This window comes from Semicossyphus pulcher, unplaced genomic scaffold, assembly GCF_022749685.1.
Source record: "Semicossyphus pulcher isolate SPU_LCO1_2020_fin unplaced genomic scaffold, fSemPul1.0.p SCAF_8, whole genome shotgun sequence".
NCBI classification, from domain to species: Eukaryota; Metazoa; Chordata; class Actinopteri; order Labriformes; family Labridae; genus Semicossyphus; species Semicossyphus pulcher.
Window position 1 is genome coordinate 27,685,742 of NW_027211759.1, and position 20,478 is coordinate 27,706,219.

Sequence of the window (20,478 nt, forward strand, 5' to 3'; positions counted from 1 at the left end):
ACGACTCTGAGCTCCAGGTGGGAAACGATGAGCTGTTGTTCCTCAGAGGAGTTTGTGGGAAGTTTCTACTTCTTGTTCAATGTTTTCACCTCTTCAGAAAAGATGCAAACGGGAGGATAAATGCTGGAATGATGCTCGTAGCTCGACCAGACCTGGCTGCTACCTGGGGTTTATCTGCATGCCATCTTTGATGCCCCTTATGGTCTCTACCTATAAATACAGATGCAAGCCAAAAGATTAGTTAGTTTTATTGATGTCACTATCTTGTATGTTTCTGCAGCGCATTCTGCATTTGGTTTTAATAGGAAACAAACTGCTGGAAAACGTCTTCTCTCCTGACCTACAAATCCTTTTGTCCAAATATCCTGTCACTGCTTCTGACTGGAGAGATGACTGATGGGAGTGCACAGACAGACAGAGGACACGCCCACAGAGGACATCACTAAACAAACATTAATGCATCCGATTAACACGCACACACACGGCTGCAGCACAAGGACGCTGTGTGCAGCTTAGAGTATAATTTAAAGCCATTATCCCTGTAATCAATACTGCCTGTGTTTGGACACTGTGAGGTTTTAAAAGTATTTTTAGAGAAGGCTGAATGAGAGAGAGTGTGTGCGTGTGCGTGTGTGATTGTACAAAGTTTCAGCTTTGTCTCCGCCAGCTGCTCCTTTGCAGATAAGAAGTGTTATCTGTCTTTGCTGACCTTGAATGAAGCCTTGTGTCTTTTTAAACTTGTTCCATGAAGATGTGAGTTGAGGACTGGAGTCGGTGAAAGTTTTAAAAAGTCTCTTTAGACGAGCATCTTTGTGTTCTTGGTTAGGACACGACATGTATGACTTCAACTGAATTTGGGGCTTTTTCCGTAAAGCTTGTTTTGAAGTTGTAGGAAGCAAAATGGGACGAGAAAGTCGACAACAGCAGTCCTTAGATTTACTGATTAGCTAACAGATGGAAGCTGTTGTGCACAATCAAGTGAATGCTCTTTTGTGTGTGGTGCAGTGAGCATCAACATGCAAACCTTTGGTATGTTGAAGCTCTCTGCATGATGTTTCAGTGTATTTGCATCGTCTTCAGTGTTGGTGTGCAGACTCTGTGTTTCTGTCCTGCACCAGCTGACTGCTTTATTTTGGCCTGTTGAGTCACCTTTAAGTGTAAAAAATAGTCTGCAGCCTCCACTACAAACTGTGCAGTTCCTCTTTGACAGTGTTTACTCGATCCCTCAGCCTTCCTCTCCAACACTTTTTCTGCTACTAGCTGGCCTCGTACCATCTCCCCCTGCTCTCTCTGCCTCCCTTCCTAACTCTCTCTCCCCGGCGGCTCTTACAGCACAGCTCCCTGCCTCTGGAATTACAGGCCTGGTCTTGAATAGCAGGGTTGTTCCTCCTCGGGTCCCTCCAGCTCCTCTGCTGGCTTAACCCAATCAAAGGCCCAGAAACCACACATCCTGCGAGGGGCTGTTTTTTGTGGCGCGGCGAGGGGAGGGGCCCAGTAACGAGAAGGAAAACACACGAGGAGAGGATGATGTTTCTCTTTGCTGTTTAGTGGATACTGTACAAATTATGGAGGAATGGCGGATGTTTCCGGTTTGTGCTCTGAATTCAGGGTCTTCCTGCCCTCGCTCTGATGTTGATCCGAAGTCTGGCTGGCCGTTTGCTCTCCTGAAGGTGTCATCAATCACAGAGCCAACCACAGAGAATGAGGAGGTTTCAAACAACACATCAGATAAAGTGCAGATAAATCTCCTCTCTCCTTACTGTGGGAAAATAAATGCATACCAAGATTTACTTACTTTTAATGTTTTGGCCTTTTGACCCTTTGGAAGAAACACGCTCCTCATGTTAACAGGAAGTTGTCACATTCTGTCCTGCGTGTATCATGTAAAGTAGCACGGTGGTATTAGCTCTTTATGCCACTGTTAGATGCTGTCTTGGCCCGTCGGTCCACCACAACAGTCCAGAGTGAAATAACTAAACACGTCTTGATGGGTTACCGTGTCACTCTGTACAGATTGCCGATAAAAGACAAGAGAAGGTTGCACATTCCCACATGTGTGGAAATCTTTGGCATGTTTGCCCGGAAAATCATCTAAACATTTCATTGATAATTAATAACAGATACATTTATTTAACTGATTTATTGGTGGAATGGTGGGGCGAAGTGGTTCGGCCTCTGAGCCGGCTTCGGAGGTGGTAACGGAGGTGGTAACAGAGGCGTAACAGCGTCAGTGTAAACAGCGCAGCCGGCAGGACGAAACAGCGGCGCGTTTGTTTACACCTCGCACACCTTCTGCTTCTGCTAGCTTCTGCTTGGTCCAATGTAGAATGACAAAGGCGGCATGACAGCGAGCTTGGTTACAGTGCTGTGGTGGAACCGCATTGTGAAAAGGGCTACTGTTTTCATCCAGACAACCCCAGTGTTACGCATTATGAATGCAGGCTGAGACTTCAGGGCAAATTTTTGTTGAATCTCAAACCACCAGGAGCTCGCTCTTTACTGTCTCGTCTCGCCTGTGTGTTTGTTTGTGCTCTTAAAGCCCAGGTTTGAGCCGCTCCTGCATTAACATATTTTTGAAGTTCCCAGCCTGCCTTCATCAACTGATCTTTTCTTGGAGTCATTAAAAGATGGATGAAGCTAATCACAGGCCCGGCTTTCTGCTGGTATTTGTTTTCATTAAGACAGAAGATGAACTGTTCGAGCACGAGAAGCAGAAAGGAAAAATAGCCTCCAGGTATTTTCCTACTTCTCCTGCTGCGCTAATGTAAGAGAGCCGTCCACTAAGATTGCATTAGGACCTCCACGTCTGTGAAGAGTCTGAAGGGACACATGAGGCAGGTGTTTATGGAGATGAAGTGTGTAATATGGAGAACTGGGAGGCTTTAACAGAGACCTCTGTGAGACTGGGGCTAGTTTCTCTGAGCTGTTCGGACCTGGATGTTAGCGAGCGATCTACAGTAATACAGCTTCGTGTTCTCTTGCATCTCTGGCAGCCTTTATGGTCTGTTTTTCTGCCTGCTTTTCAGCTACATTAGGCTTTGATCTGCAGCATGAGGCTCGGACAAGTTATACCTGTAACTTAAGGAACCTTGTTGCCTTTAAATGATGGGATGAAGTTTCCATAGGGTCAAAGTTCATAAGAAGTTGTAGGAAATATCGTAATGGCTGTTGTGCATTGTATTGCATTCTTCTTCTTTGGTCATATGTCGGCTGTGTGCAGCTTCGTCAGTGACACCTGAGCTGTAGCCGTGTTAAGTCATCTCCTCTCCCCCCTGTACTTCCCTCTGGCCCGGCGGTGCCACGGTGTCCCGACTGTGGGGACACGTTGTCACTCAGGCGGGCAGCGGCTCCAGCTGGCTGGGGGCCCGGGATCCTGGTGCCCCTGCACAGCCGTGGTGTCTCCACGCTGGTGCGAGGGAGGACAGACAAAAGAACTTTAACGTAGAGGTGAACAGACTGTGGAGGAAGGCAGATGGACAAACAGACTGGGTGGTTAGACAGCTGGACAGACAGACAGGTGGCATAGGAAGGCAGATTTGGTGGTATATAAATAAAAACACATCTCAGTTTCACTTCAGATTAAACAAAGGTAAATGCTCTGTAAAAAAGGAGGCATCATCAAAGGGACAGCAACAAGCAGCAGGGTCTGAGGGTCGAGTTTGGCAGCCCTGAGTTGACAAAACCTGACCTGAGAGCGGACTGTCGAGTGTGCAGCGGAGGGAGACGGGCTGAGAGCGGAGGTCAGGAGAGACACGGGGCGGGCAGCGTCTCTGTGACAGAGCTGTCGGATTGATTCATCGACTGCATACCTGCAATGTAATGTCCTCGATCCCCACACAGGTGCACACACACTCCCCCTCTACCTGTGTGTTTGCACAGAGCGCATGCAGGTGCGTGGGTGAGGAGCCATATTGTGTCGCTATTCATTTACATGCTCCCTCTCTCCCTCTCTCTCTCTCCTTCCTGCCTCCTTGGGGCCCACGAGGAGGGAATACATCCACAGCCCCTCCTCAAACGTTTATCCCCGCCGGCCACGAAGCTGCTCCTTCATTCTTTAGGTTCGCCTTTCAGAGTTCTGCCTGCTTGTTTCAGTTTCCATTTGTTTACCGCGAGAGGAAGTAAATATCCCCTCAGATGAAAGCGTGTGCGTCTCTGTTCCAGATGTTTCTCGTGCGACACCCTCTTTAAAAGCATTTATCTCTCCAGCTGTCCCACCGCAGGATTTTCATAGTATTGTTACCCCAAACAAACATCCCAACTGTTAGAGCGGAGGACCTGCCCAGCCAAGTCTTTAGCCTGAGGTTAGCTTTGTGGAGAATAAGAGGCTGATTGGCTGCTGTGACATGTGAGCTTTAGCCCCTTTATCTCTCCCTCCACGTATATCCCCAAACAAAAGGACAAAGTGTCAGGTTTCACTTGGAAAAACCAAAAGGTAGACACTAAATGTCCAGTGTGGTATAGTATTTTAACCCGTCCTTATAATGAAAACAAGCTGGTGCCTTTGCCTGGACTGGGTTTTTCAGTATGTGGACCCTCTTTTCTTTCCCACACGAGCTCCCTCTCTGGTCCCTTTAGGGCAGCAGACACAGCAGCTGGGGATGGTCAGGAGATGAATGAGAAAACTGGGTGAATTCTGGCCAAGAGACTGAAAGAGATCAATGTACTTTTCACGGATTCTCTTTCCTCTGAAGTCGAGCCACACAGATGTAACTGATTCTTTAACTCCTCCACATTCTGTAATCGTCTTTCAGAGGAACAGCGTCAGTCTTTGTGTCTTGTTCTGTTTGCGACACTATGCTATCACTTCTCACTCTCTGCATGTTTGAAACGTGTCTCTGAAAAGTTTTCAGCTTCTTTCTTTGCAGAGGACGGCAGCTGTGGTCAGCTTTGAGTCTACAAAAGGATTCCACTGGTCACCCAGAGCTACGGGGGAAACGAGCAGACTGTCTTTGACTTTTCGGACAGCTTCTGTTGTATTAAGACTTTGTCACAGATCGATTAAAACAGCAGCACTTTGCAAATTGCTGCAATCAGTGGAATCACTCATGCATGCAAAGTACACACATTTTCTTTATTAAAGTCAACTTTAGTAACCATGGACACATATTTGTGCCATGACCAAAAGACAGCCATCTTGGAGCGTTGAAAAGCTGTGGCATTCAGCGGCTGTGTCATTCGAAGGACGTATTTGAAGGCTGATTGCGCCACAGCGACGTTTCAAAGGCTGTCCCATTTCGAAGGCCCACTCAGCCGACAGGCGCTCTGTGACGCAAGGTTAAGGGCGGGAACAGCTGGTGACACAAACAGGAAATCCTCCGTAGGCCAGACCGTCTCATTTCAGTTCGGCCTTACCGTCTACACTGGCTACGAATGACTCATCCTTCTGTAGACGCGTCCTTCGAAGGATGCAGCCCCCTGAATTGAGACACAGCCAAAATCACTCACTACTCCTTCTTTAGTCCTCTATATAAGGAGTATGTAGTATATGTAGTATTGTCCATATGTCTAGTGAAACAATTTTTATAAACTAAATAGTGGACTCCAAGTATCCCACAATGCATCATTAAAATGAGTGTACAACCAAAGGTCACTAACCCAGCAGTGTTTTTTTTTGAGCAAACAGTTGGAACTTATTGTCCTGTTAGCTAACTGCTAGCTTTATGTTCGCCTTATGTTAGCAGTTGGCTTACTAGAAAACTACATTAGTTAGGCAACTTGCCCGTCACTAGTTCCCATGTCAGAAACGCATTATTTGGAAAGCAACATTGGTCAATATGTGTGTGCAATATGGTGGTATGAATAGGCCTTAATCATTACTTAGGATGCTCTCTAATCTTTGCTTCACCAGTATAACACACAAGACACTATTTCTTGCACTGCTTGGGACCTAATAGGACACCAAAGCAAGTGTCTATGCTTGTTAGGAACAGACCTGTACTTATGGGTCAGAAACAAAGAAGTAGATTAATCTATTGGAGTTCTGTAAGGTGTTTCTGTGGACAAAGTTTTGACAGTATGATTTTGATGGAAACCCACTCAGAGCAGACAGCAGTAACAAGACTCAAAGGAAGGAAGCTACAACCTCTTTAGCACCACAGTACAACAGGTGAAGCATTCCTCTGAAAGGGTAAACACACAAACATGCATGTATACATAAACTCACTACCCCACAGAAGCAGACTAAATCAGACACACACATCCAGCCACACAATCCTCAGCCGATCCAAACACACCAGAGCGGTGTCCAGATCAAACAGAACGCCTCGATGTTCCCCAGCAGCTGAACAAACAGCTCTGCCTCTAAAGTGTGCTAACTTCTCCCAGCATTCAGCTCCTCGCTCTTATTTTGTTTGGATCAAAACGATGGTCCTCACAGGCCACCGTAATGCCAGCAGTGATTGATCTCTCTCCTGCTTGCTGTCGGCCTCTGGCTTTTTGGCTCTTATGCCATTTGGCAGAGCTGAATCTAATTGACAGAGATGATTACATTTCACTTATTGAAATTACGCGTTTAAATATCACCTCGCTGATCGGAGCTGGCATGGATTTAAGAGTTTATTTTGCTCAGACAGAATGGTCTAGTCTAACATCTGTTTTTTGACTGTGGGAGTGTATTGTTGTTTGAACACTGAGCTGTTTCTGAATCAGACTATAAAAACCAGAGCGCAGGAAGGAACCTGAACTCTTTGGGTCTGCCGCCCACAATGCTCCTGGGCCCAAGAGAAAACACAAGAACTCCAGTCACAGCTACTACTGCATTTCCTGTGTGTGTGCTGGAATTGTTGGGAGAAGTAACGCTTACGTGTGTGCGTCCGTGTCCGAGGAAATCAGCATTTGCATGAGCTAAAGGCAGCTCACAGTCATCTGCTCCTCAGCAGGACAGACGTGGAAGTGGTGACCAATAAACAAAGCTGCCCCTGAAGATAAGTGTGTGTACCTCTTGTAAGCCACTTCACATGAGTAGCACCACAACACTGTTAGATCATAAATATCCCGAAGCATGGTGGTGGAGGATATTGGCCATTAACTGGAGCATACTCGCCTACAGTACTTCCATTGGTTCCTCTCGGGGGTTGGGGGAGCTGCTAGCATGTCCGTCAGATGTTGTAACCGAGCCTATATTTGCCAGTTCTGTACTTTTGTTAGATACAATGCTTTAGTAAAGCTGGCAGCATGCTGTGTGTAGTTTGGCTTTGCTGTGTGATTGTAGGTAATCTGTTCAGCCGTGTTGGCGAGTCTGTGTTCCTTCAGACAGACCGGACTATTCCTCAAGTCGTAACTCTGTCCATGACAGCATTACATCAACCAAACACCAGATCTGTCACCTTTTATTACTTTGTGTGTTTTATCACAGGCAGAGCAGGTCGGACACATGCTGGTGAATAACAGGGAGGCCTGGATGTCTATTACTTAATCCCAGCAGTGATGTTATCTCAGAAGAAAACCACACAGGAATCAGTGACACATTCCAGCTCTCATGCCCAGATGTAAGGCAGAGGGGGTGTTCGGGTCCAACATACCAAGACCATGACGAATTTCTGACTGGTCACACCATCCTAATGAAGTCATTAGATAAGGCCTCCTTGGTATTATTTCTAAAGCTTTAGTCACTCTGTGTGTGTGACTCTGTTGGTCATGACTTCTTGGCTCTAATGAGTCAGCATGTGAAAAGCAGAAACTGACTCTTAAGATGCTCCACCAAGCATCAAATGGATCAAGTGACCAGAGGGCTTGGCCTGCTTCTCCGATGACATTGAGGTTTGCCCACCTAAAAGTCACCAACCAGCTCCATCGATCACACAACGCTTGTCCGATCTCATCCCGTAATTGTTTCCCAGACCTGTCCAGTGCCTGCATGCCACGAGTGGGAGATAACACGTCTCAGTGGCAGCCGGTTGGAACAGTGCTGGTCAGAGTCGGTCACCCTATGGGCCTTTTAGTTCCCATCCATCTGCCTCTTGTTAACGATGCAGAGAGAGCTCTAGGTAAAGAGACATGAAGACGTGAATTGGACGGCCAAGAAGTTCAGAGTGCTTCCCGACGTGTAATTTAGATCTTGGTTTAAACGTCTCAGCAAGAGAGAATGCTGATAGTTTCACTGGCACAGATGTGTGCCATGTGCTGCCATGAGCAAGAGCCCAACTTAAAATCTCCCACATTCCCATCTAGGATCCTTCCTGCAGGTTTCTTCTATTTAAATATCGTATACGAACACAGCCTGATCAAATGGTTTGCATGAATTATTAAAAGACAGAATCTTTTGTGAAACTGACACATTAATGTATTAAGAAACATATGTTCGCTGAAAGGCCTGTAACAAATTGTGCACAGGCATCAAAAGCCGAACCAGATCAAATTACAGATCCCTGGTTACCACAAGACTCGACATTAATCCTCGCTGCTCAGTGAGTCATGCTCCGCAGAAATGATCAGCGTGGTAGGCACATCCTTTTGTCGAATTGCTGGGATGAGGCCACTTTTGTATAACTTTTGCCATGTGGTGTGCATTTATGAAAGAAGCCGGAACATGAGTGAAAGCCCAACAAGGATCAAGGAAGGCGGTGGATCCTTGTTGGATCATCAGAAGACATCAGCAGAAGATGAACTGTTGATTCTCAGCTCGTGCAGGCATGTGATCCCAATCCAGCTGTAACTGAGAGCTCGTGCTCCGTTAAAAGCTGATTTCGTAATTACCTTTGATGGTATTTATCCTGTCTTGTATCCAGCCTCCAGAAGAGGCACGGGCAACTCCCCCTAGTCCCAAACCCCAGATCCGAAGCAGATGGCGGGGCCGGGCACCCTCCTGTATCGGCCCTCCCCAGGCCTCAGCTGCTATTTCAGGTCCTGCTGATGAGCCACTCTGCATGTGGAAAAGCAGCACAGGGACTGATGTGGTTCAGCATGTCCCAGATAGCTGGTAGTGAGGACTGTAATCAACTATGAAGAACTGTAGAAACTCTGAGTGTTTGTGGTATTTTGTGCTAACCATAGAGGAATATGTTGCTCCACTTACCAGAAGTAAAGATGCTTTTTAGACTGATTTATTCATTGCAAGGTTTATTAGGAGCACCAGGAGAGAGCATATTGTTTAGATCAAGAAACGACCTTATCTCTGTGGCCTCTGACGGTGGGCGAGTTGTTTTTACCGAAGCCCAGTTTCTCTATCTGGAGGTCAACAATGTGGGTCAGTACCCATCCTGCTTACGAGGCACTTTCTTTGACAATGGAACGGGCCTATCCGGCAAATCAGAAGCCGTTCTGAACTGCAACTTTGGACATATTTGTCTCCATGAATGGGGTTATGGGAAGTATGTGATGTGGCCTCCAAAGGAGCGATTGGAAAACATCCAGCTCAGAAACAAAAGGGCCTCGGTCCAAACTGATTAGCACAAAGACCAAGCAGCGCGCTCTCATTGTGCATATCGACATCATGTGCATTCAGGGCCTCATTGACTGGATAACCATCAGTCAGCTGGAATTGTTGCTGACAACTTTACAAGCCCTGCGTTAATTCTGAAAGCCACTATCCTCTCATGTCAACATGTACCTGAGTGTGGTTGTAAAAGCCTGTGGAGCTGTGGCAGTTTGTTCGCTTGCTTACATTTGGGGAGAGGAATGGAGTGACGGTTACTCTTCTGCAGCATTACACTGTCCTTTCTTTCTGTATCCTGCAGTGTCATTTCTCAACAAAGTGCACAGGTGCTCCCGTCTCCCCTCAGCTCCACAGTTTGAAAGGGATCACAGAGGGCTTTGATGCCTCCCCCACACACACTCCAAACACCCAAATCCCTCTGCAAAGAGGCCTCCACACGTGTTTACCATACAGATGACCTCAGAGCGACAGGAATGCACCGTGTAATAGTCGAGGAACACTCTCCATGACAGATGGATCTAACTACAGATAAACTTTGGGTTACAATGGTTTGATTTTAACAGAAGGCATTCTGCAGGTCATGTTAGTTTAGTGAGGAACCAGTCAGACAGCTGATGTTCCCTGCAGCAGGGGAATCACATGTAGCATGATCACAGGGAGCTGTTTGACTTTCTTCAAACACTGAAGTGACGCATTTATTCATGCAAATATTTGCCTATGGGATTAGATCACTTCTCTTACGTCATTGTCAAACTATAATCTAAGGTCACGCCCCCACCAAAGCAAATAGAAGGACAGTGTTTTACATGTGAAAATGAGTGTGTCTGAATAACGCTGCGATCTGTCCGTATTTCCGCACACAGTTACTATAAAGTCTAAAGTACGTCTCTCCACATGCTGTGAATGACACGAGCAGCAGCTGTAACCTGAGATCAGGTCATCATAGTTTATAATAACGCAGGGCGGGGAGGACACAGGCGTGTAATGACGTGGATCTGTGTTAATCATGTTGATTTTTCTGTCTGTCACTGTTAACAGAGACTCCAGTCTGCTGTGTAGTTCATATATTTCACACAGCTGTAGAGGAGCATCAGGTTTTGTATCACGTCATCACTTCAGTGTCCAAGTAGTAAAGGATTTATTTTATTCCAGCTATAAAAATTACTATATCAGATGGATTTTCCACATTAGAATCCTTTTGAGATATTCCTGTACCATTTTTTCCTTCCAGATTTCATTTCAGATACCAAGACTGAGAGACCTGGACTTGGGGTAGATAGTAGTTCAGCGAGTTGGGACTTGGCTTGGGAACCTGCAGGTGGCTGGTTCAAGTCTCGGGACAGACAACCATGGAATTGGTGCTGGTAGCTGGAGAGGTCACGCATATGTAGCATGTTTCTATACATTAATAGAGTAAAACATTAAAACAACAAGCACAGGTTCTTGTGGAAGGTAGGAAACGTCTCAGCTTTAATGTGGTTATAGTTCTGTCACTGAGTATTCTTTAACTTAAAAGTGAGCTCTCAGCTGGCGTCCTACTTTCAGGAAGTGCCACACCTGTAAGTCCTCTGACAGGTGGTTGCCTTTTAACATGAATTCCTCCACACTTAAACCTGGTGCTGCAGCTTCAGTGTCCAGTGTTTGACTCAGAAAATGAATGATTTAATGAGTTTCCGTGTGCAGCCATGAGTGTAATTGTGTTAAATGATCCAGTACGCTCCGTTGTGTCGGTGCCATGCTAGCTTTGTTTTAATCCCCACATCCTCTGGAGATGGAAGCAATTGTGAGGTTTACTCATTCATCAAAAAGGCCTGTTGGACTTTAATGCAGTCACATTTAAAATCAGCCTCCCTCCATGTGCTCATTGGTGGGCTCCCAGTTTTGTCTACCATCGTCCACGTTAGTGATGTTTGCGTGTGGATGAGTAACTCCTGTGATTCATTCAGGTTTGCCTCCCCTGTGCCCCGTCTGTCTCTATCTAAGAGGTTTATTCCCTGTGAGTGCCGTGAGGAAGCAGCAGCTACTTCAAAATGCAAAACATAATCAACAGTTTCTAAAGACCTGATGTAAATCGTTAATTTATAAAGACTGAGAAGATTTAATGCTGAAGCATGGAGCCGAGCCTTTTGGTAATTTGATTACTGCATTAAGGACACATGCCAAATAAGCTCACACACACACACACACACACACACACACACACAGCAGTGCTCTCACGTCTCCTGGACTGGAAGCTTTCTAATTGAGTCAGCAGCTGATTGGCCATTAAGTAGATGGACACACTGAGATATTGATGGTACACCATAAAGCCTCTTAGGGATCTTTGGCTTCTTTGCAAAGCATTTGTTGCTCTTTGTCTTGTTGAATACTTCTCTTTATAACAATACCTTCACTATTAATGAGATTATTCTTAAAGAGACAGGATGGATGGACTCGGACTCTCTGCTTTAGTTTGGTCTCTAGTTCAGTTTGTCGCTGCAAATAGGGAGGCAGACATTTACAAGAGCAACTGTCCTAAAAAAGTCTGTTCAAACGTGTAAATGGAAGCAGATTGCGTCGGTGATGACACAGATCTTAGTCAGTGCTCACATTTTCCAACCAAATTATTTTACGTGGCAAAGTCGCCTGTCCGAACCTTCCTGTCGGGGACCGACGGACGCTCACAAGAAAGTCTGAGTAAGAAAATCCAAACGGATGCATCGTAACACTCAGAAAGCTGGTTATTGCTGCAGAGCTGCAGGACTGGCCTACATATGAAACTGGGCAGAACGGCACAACCTGCTGTCAGGAGGAGTGTGCTTTAGGACATAATACGATAGTTTAATGAGTTCGTCTTGTTTATTTGGGCCAAATTCATCGCGCAGTAACATTTGGAAAGCAGACAATAAACTTATTAATCAGTATTTTATTGAAGGCAGAAAAAGAAACCGTCCATTGAATCGACCACAGTGATTATGTCTCTGAAGCCTTCCATCTTGTTTTACTGTTCAACATTTAAAGTATGGATAAGATTCCTGCACTGTGACCTTTTCCACCTGTTTAACCCCCCAAAGAAATGAATGTTTAATCTGCACAAAACCTGTTAACCCTGGCTTCACATCCCAGCTTTGTTTGATCATGAAGCCTGATGCTCCTCCACAGCTCTGTTATCAGTGAAATATATGAACTACACAGCACACGGACATGTGACAGCCTGTGGAGACGAAGTTTATACTTTAACCGTGCGCAGAAACACGGACAGATCACGATGTTATTGAGCATCAAAACACACACAGGTCTGTGTCATATCTCCTCTCCTAACGTCTGTCTCCTCCCCGCGCTCATGATAACTCTGATAATTAAGCATGGATCACCTCCGGCTCAGTCACAGCTTGTGGAGACGTATTTTATTCTTTAAGGTTGTTCACAGAAATACAGGAGCGATCGTGACCCTATGGACTCAGGGCAGAGCATAAGAACCACTCACAGGTCGGTGTCCTTGCTGCGCTGCATGATTATGAACTGCGCACTGCTGGATCACATTGTTATAGATTCTGCTCAACTGCTTGTAGATCAGACTCTGGATCATTAACACCCCCCTACCGCCCCACCCCTCCGGTCCATCAGAAATATCTGTCTACTGTCTGGTCCGTGTAAAGGTTGGGAACCACTGCTGCACAGCGTCTCTGTTCTGGATGTCTGACTTGACTGACGGGGAGCAGCTCGTTCTTCCTCTCGGCCTTCACACACTCATCATGCTGCACTTTGTGCTGTTTTTTCAGCTGCTTCAACAAGTTAGTCGTGTTGCTTTGCGGCGCAGACGCAGGTTTCATGACCTCTTTGCTGATTATTTTTAACATTTAACACAGCCTTAAACCTGAAACACCTCCAAACAAGCGATGACGAGCCGTTTCAGAGGGCCAGCTCTTCCTCTTCTGTTCCACACATTTGACTTTAGTTTCTCCGACCGTCTCTGTTGTCAAACCTCTCCATCGCCCCCTGGGAGGGGGGCTGTTAGTTTAGGGAGCGCTTCATTTGATACACAGCAGAATTTTCTACGGGTGGAGCATTTTAAACGTCAGTCATGTTTATTTAATTGTGGGAAGACAAAATCGCGACCTGGATTAATATTCAATTAACTGTGCAGCCTTACTTTAACATTTGTACTCAAACATTAAAAAACAAAATGCTGACAGTTACAGAACTTAACCTGCAAAGTTCTGAATATCTCTGAGTGGAGAAATCGAATCAACTATTGATCCAGACGTCTGTGTTCAGACTGATTTATGGTTAATGAGGTCTGTGGTAGACATTGTCCCAGGACAGGTCATCTAAGTGTTCAGGTATAGCACTGATAATGTCCTGTCACAGTTTTCCTGCAGGATGTCAGTGACTCACAGAAACAAAAACAGGAGTGGCTGAATCTAAAGTGAATCAAGTGCAAATGTTGGGCTGGCAAAGCCGTCTGTCGAGTACTTGATCTTTATATATTCATGTGTGCATGATCCACATCAAGTGTAAGTGAGGACCGTTCAGTGCACATTAAACTTTAATCATCTTTGTTCAGCTGATCTCTTATTTTCTGTGTTGTGTCAGTGAGCAAAGAAGCACCTTTCATAATGACACCTGGGCCAGTGAACTGCACAAACACTTTGTGAAGGCATGTCGCAGCCTTCGTGCTTTCTGCCTTTATTATGAGGGATCACTGTGTGTGTGTGTGTGTGTGTGTGTGTGTGTGTGTGTGTGTGTGTGTGTGTGTGTGTGTGTGTGTGTGTGTGTGTGTGTGTGTGTGTGTGTGTGTGTGTGTGTGTGTGTGTGTGTGTGTGGCTCTAAATCACCTCATTAGTCTGTTTCCTCTGCTGAAGATGTCTGCTGCTGCTGCTACCTTCCATTAGGAGAAATCCATTAAACACGGCCATGGACAGAGAGGACACAGAGGAAACAACTGTGTGTGTGTGTGTGTGTGTGCGTTAGATCCCTGTTGTCCCTGTTGTCCTCAGAAGGACCTCGGAGGGTAATTTACCTGCACATCCTACCTGTTTAAGTGAGGCCTGCTGTCCCTTCTGCTTGCTTAAGTGGCTCTGGTTTTTTAGTCACACTGATGAGGGTGTGTGTGTGTGTGTGTGGCCTGCTCTGTGCTGTAACTCTGGGTCTGATGGGAATCAGGTTCCAAACATCCTGCAGTTATTTTCATCCTTAATGAAACACCTGAGACCGGTTTGCAAAGCTCACGTCTCCGCAGCGTTCAGAGGAGTCATAACTAAGAGATAATAAGCTGCATGGGGCTCCTCTCTGCCTCTGATGTGTGCATGTGCTGCACTGTAACACCCAGTCGGACTGCTTCTCGTCCTTTTTGTGTCAATTGATGGATTTAAGATGTTTAATGTTTGTAAGTCTCTGTTGTGCTCATCATTTTAAAGGGTTTTAAAGATTTTAAGCATTTGAGCATGTAATTTAATGATATTTCAAGAGCTGTGAACATGTCGCAAGTGTTAAAACCCTAAAACAGGTACCTCCTGAACTATGTATTTTGTCGGGCTTGATTGGACCTTACTTTAAAGATGGACACTTTATTTCTACCACGTAAACATTCTGATATTCTCCATCTCCAGATAATTGGCTCTGGCTCCATCCTAATAGTTTCTCTCCTCCTGTGTCTCCTCAGAGATCCGGGCCCAGTTGGTGGAGCAGCAGAAATGTCTGGACCAGCAGACGGAGATGAGGGTCCAGCTGCTGCAGGACCTCCAGGACTTCTTCAGAAAGAAGGCAGAGATTGAGATGGAGTACTCGAGGAACCTGGAGAAGCTGGCCGAGCGCTTCATGGCCAAGACTCGCAGCACCAAGGACCACCAGCAGTACAAGTAAGGAGACGCTGTCTAAAGCCCCTTTCACACATGCACGACTGACAATTTCCAGAAAATGTTCCAGAGTCGCCCTCACACACATGTCCCTCACAGTGGGAGATTTTCCCTGTCAGGGTGCAGGTCATCTCATGAGGCAGGATGACGTAAAAGTACGTACGTAACATTGGATGTTTTTATTCATCCTGTCATGTGACGCTCTTCTGGTTTCACTCCGGTCACATGACATAAACATCATCACCCCGCCCCCTCTCTCGCAGTGACTGTTCTTGACTATTACCTGCTGCGGCTCACCCCGACTTCTTGTGCACATTTTACCAGGAGGCTGCAGGATAAAGTCTTGATTTCACACGTGCCGCCCAGCCGGACGATGTGGGGACGTTTTCAGGAGTGCAGTGCAGTTTGAAAGGGGATAAAGTGTTTCTCTCTGAGCCTTAGAAAACTCTCTGAGACTTTAAAAAAGTTCTTTTATTTTGGCGGGCAGATGGAAGTCGTACTGGATTTCAATGTTATGTTGAAAGGATCTCTGTTCTAATGGGATTATGGTGCTGATGAGCTGTATCAATCTTAAAGCCGGCCGAGTGACGACAGAGAATCAGCTCAGTGCTGAAGCTTTATTTTCATTTCTGTCGTTTATCTTTCAATCGTTCTCAAATGTCTTTATTGACCTCTCAGATGTGAGTGCCAGGCTGCTCTCTGTTTCCTCTCTCGCCCCTCCTCAGCTCTGCATAATGTGCCTTTGTTCCCCGTTTAGGCCTGTATATTTTATTTAACGCCTGTGGCTCAGACTGTTACGTCATCGCGGGGAGCTTAAAGAATAATCCATCTTGACTTAAAGCTATATTTTTCTCCACATACCATAAACACAAAAACCATGTCCTACTTGTACGTCACCATCAGTTAAACAGTTTTACTGTCTTAGAAGGCTGTGGAGGTGATATAACAAAGGGAGGTCGACTGTGTCAACTTCTCCTCTCTCTATCTGCCTCCCCGCTTCATATATCTTCACAGAGCATCACAGTTGGACTCGGAGCCTTCCTGCAGCTCTTCACTCAGTTGAGCGTGCTGTACTTTTTGGCCTCTGTACACTGCTGGTGTCGGCTCGTGGAAAAAGCAGACATTAGCATTTTGTTTGAACTTGCGGTGGGAACGAAAATAAGACGTGTGTTTGTCCTCGCCGTCTGCAAATAGTCGCTGCTCTCAGTCTGAGGGTCCAATGGCTCTAACAGCTGTGTGTGCCCGTGTGTGTGTGTGTGTGTAACTGGTGAAGGGACTCTGCGGTTTTCATCGCGTGATGTACAGTCTGGTCACTTCATTCACAAGTTAAACACTTGGCGAGAGCCGAGGAGCATATTTCTAAAGTAAGTACAAGACGTCTGAATAACATTAAAAAGCTTCCTGTGGGTTTTTAAACCATGTGGCCTATATTTTAGTCCTCTTATAAACAGCACACGTACAGTGAGGCCTCTGTGCTCTCCACATCAGGCTGTTTTCACTGGACTGACATGTCGGGGTGTGAAAAAGTGCGTTTCTTTCTGTCTGTAGCCTCAAGACACGATTCATGTGACAGGTCAGCTCCGTGCAGCAGCTCAAGTTAAGCATTCAAATCAGCAGTTAAATCTGTCAGTAATTAGTCCAGACAGGCGGCATTCAAAGGGGCCCACTGCTGCGGCTTTCAGTGTGAGACTGGTTTACATAATGTTGACAACATGTCATTCTTGCAGGCAGGAGCGCATGAATAAACACTGTGTGTGACATGTTTGGTTTGTTTGGACGGCAGTTTCTTCCTTTTCTGCCTCATTTGGAAAACGCAGCTCCACATGCTTCCTCCCCACACACACGGAGGACTTTCTTCTGACTGACCATCGTTACCAGCAGAGGAAAACTGAGGTGCAGCTTAATACTTCCTTTCTGTGGTCCAACACTCTGCACAGATCATGGTGCAGGTGAAGCTACAAAGATACGACCCTGCACTGGCTTCCCTCAAACTCAGTGCAGTCTGCCTCTTTCTTAAGCTTTCAGGTTGGCAGAGAGTTTGTCACAGTAAAATGTCAGCCCTGTATCCTACAGGAGGGAGGTTAAGTTAGTGTCGGTCAGAAAGAACAGGCTTTATTCTACCAATATCTGGAGAGGAGTCCATCTTGTGTCAGGGAAGTGTTCTGCGTCGAGTCGTACCTTTATGTCTGAGTCTGACAAAACTGGTGGAAGATAAATGATGCACATCTCCAGTAAGTGTGTTTTAAAAGACACGTGGACATGTTGTCTCTTGTTAAAAGATTTGGGGAATTGAACCCGCAACAGTTTGGGAAGCACACAACACGACACATTTATCTTTTTTCTCTTCTTTATTTTTTTTTATCTGTAATTGTCTGATTTTATTCAACATGCATTCATGTAAGCGACTGATGCAGCCCTACATGACCCATGCATTCACTTGGCCATCACATGAAGCCCCAGCGAGCAGCCAGCTACCCTCAGATTCACGTGTGCCGGTTTGCTGCTGACTGTGCGGTTAGCTTGCACAATGGCTGAGGAATGAGAAAACAGAGTAAACTGTGATTGTCGAAGACCTTGTGGTGAAAAGAACAGCACTTTGGTTTTTTTGAATTATTTTTGATTTGCTAGAGACGTGTGGGCTGCAGGGTGGTGCAGTGGTTAGTGCTGTCGCCTCACAGCTCGAAGGTTCATGGTTTGCACGTTCTCTCCGTGCATGCGTGGGTTCCCTCCAAGTCACAAGACATGCTCGTTAGGTTCATTGGTGACTCTAAAGCTGCTTTCCCACTGGTCAGAAAACCACTAACACCCGCTAACACCCGACTTTTTTGCTTAGTGGGAAAGGTTACAATCAGCATTCAGACCTGGGTCACATGACTCTGCAGTAGACCTGGGTAATTATCACCTCGGCTCCGAGGGAATTGATGGGAACAGAAAAGCCGCGTCGACACGCTAATCTCCGCCCCCTCTCCGGCACGATGCTATGCTCCGTCAGTAACTTCTGCGACTCCTCGTCATCTCAGCTACAAACTCCGCCTGTCTCCGTCCGAGCAGCGCTCGAACATCGTTCCATATTTGTCAGCGCTGAGTTTGATAAACAGACTGAATGAGTAACAGATACAATAAAGACCTAACCACCGTAACATCTTCACTGGTTACTAACCATGTCTCTGGAGCGTTCGTGACGTCAGACGGTGACGCAGCAGAAAAGAGACCGACAGGAAGATACTTCACAGGCAATGGGAAAAGAGACAATCTGCATTTATAAGCAGGTCTGAAAAACCTGCGTCAACGCGCTAAATTAAGGTGGGGGAGGGGTGTAAGGTGAGAACGTATGAATGAATGTCTGTCTCTGTCTGTGTGTCAGCCCTGTGATTGACAGGCAATCAGTCCAGGTGTAACCCCGCCTCTCGCCCAATGACAGCTGGGATAGGCTACAGCCCCCCTGCAACCCTGAACCCAACAGAATGAGCGGTGTAGATAACTGATGGACGGATGGAGAGACGGCGTGTTTCAAACACAGATTTTATGGAAAACGTGCCGAACATAGGAGCGACATTGGAACCATAAGTTACAGCTAATGTGCACACTTCAATGATTGTTTATTACGCGTCTTACAGTCATCAAAATGTGTGTTTCTGAACACTGATCAGCTTGTGTTTGTTCTGCTGCAGGTTTGTTTCATGTTAAAATTCAGTCTCTTGTTTTCAAACACCCATTTAAACTTTCTGCTTCCTTCATGAACACACTCCTCCTGTTAAAGGGACCTATATAAGCGTACGTTTTTAGCAGCATGATGGTGTAACACTTCATTTACTATAATTGCACGTACATGAAACAGTATTTTCCTGCTCCAGAGTTCCATATGAAGAGATCTTTGTGAGCTTCTGCTGCAAACTCTGTTTTGTTTTTTACGTCAGAAGTTACTGCAGTGTGCAGGAATGGAAAAAAAACTGCAGTTAAACTTGATAATTAGGTGTTAGAAAGACAAGTTAGGAAACTGTACAGGACACGCGCTGTTGGACATGAAGTATCTAACCGTCTTCTTGAAAACATTTGGAGTTCAGAGCTTCCAGTGATCGTACCAGATTAATCTGTGTAAAAGTTTCGTTCCACTGGTTCCATCCTGTTTTTACTTCCTGTGAGAGAACAACACAACAGACGGCATCGCACTGTCCAGCTCACAGTGGCAGTCTGTGTGAGAGCCGTTCAGTCCTGTCTGCTCAGTGCATTTGTGTTTCAGAGGCTGTTTGCACACACACACACACACACACACACACACACACACACACACACACACACACACACACACACGCACACAAACGGACAAATGAACAAATACTGGCAAACATTCCCCTCTGTCTCTCCAGCTCCTTCTTAAATACACACACAAACACACACACACATGCACCAAGCAGATACTGTATTATGCAAAGTTTGTTCAGGGAGGGACGCGGAGATGGCGAGCAGAGGAATCATTGAATTATTTATCCTGCCAAAGCCGCAGCTGGGATCGATCTAAATAGGCTGCTTTTATCCAGAATGAAGTTTCTGGTTAAGGGACTTCCTGTCTTTGTCTGAGGATGAAAAGAAAGGTGTAGAACAAGCTGCAGCTGCATATAAAGTCAGCCAGTACTTTCTGCAGAGCACTCACCATGCAGCGTTTGAAGGAGTTAAATCCAGAATTATTCATCAGGCTTTGGTGCCCTGTTGCATGCTTTCAAACCTCAAACTTTAACCCTCCTTTATGGTATAAATTAAACTCAGTGATCACTTTTCTTCACTACAATATGAACGCCCACATCTCAGGTGAATGCCAGTCGCTGTGCTGCAGCTATTAAGGCTGCCACCACAGCTCATTAATAAAAGATGCTGTCGGTACGACTCTGGAGGACTTTGCCATTTTGCCTCTGATGCTGATAAGGACTCCTGTTTCAATAACCCTGCATACTGAAGTGATAATTAGCCGTTTCTGTCGGCTTCCTGCTTCTGTATAAGAGCGCTGACGTTGACCCAGTGACTCCTGGAGTACGACTGCATGAATGGAGCGAACACACACACACACACACACACGCAGTGAGTTTCTAATGAGTTCTGCTGCCACATGTGTGCCTCTCCTGGACATCAGGTTCCCCCTTACATACCTGTGTTTGCGCCCCTCAGGGGGCCGTCTATCTGTCTGTGAGTCTGTCTGACCCAGTTCCTGCCCTGGCCGAGGGGGAAATTGTGACATTGAGAGATTTTCCTGTCATTATGTAGGATAAGCAACTC

General features: G+C 45.9%; 1 protein-coding gene across 4 annotated transcripts in view; it reads left to right on the forward strand.

The window, feature by feature from the left end:
* The window catches only part of srgap1a (SLIT-ROBO Rho GTPase activating protein 1a), a 91,928-nt gene that overhangs the window by 15,328 nt on the left and 56,122 nt on the right, over positions 1-20,478 (forward strand). For all 4 annotated transcript variants that reach the window (XM_069685788.1, XM_069685789.1, XM_069685790.1 and 1 more), the window contains exon 2: positions 15,018-15,213. In XM_069685788.1, coding sequence (XP_069541889.1) covers positions 15,018-15,213 — 196 coding nt within the window. The remainder of the gene's footprint in view (positions 1-15,017; positions 15,214-20,478) is intronic.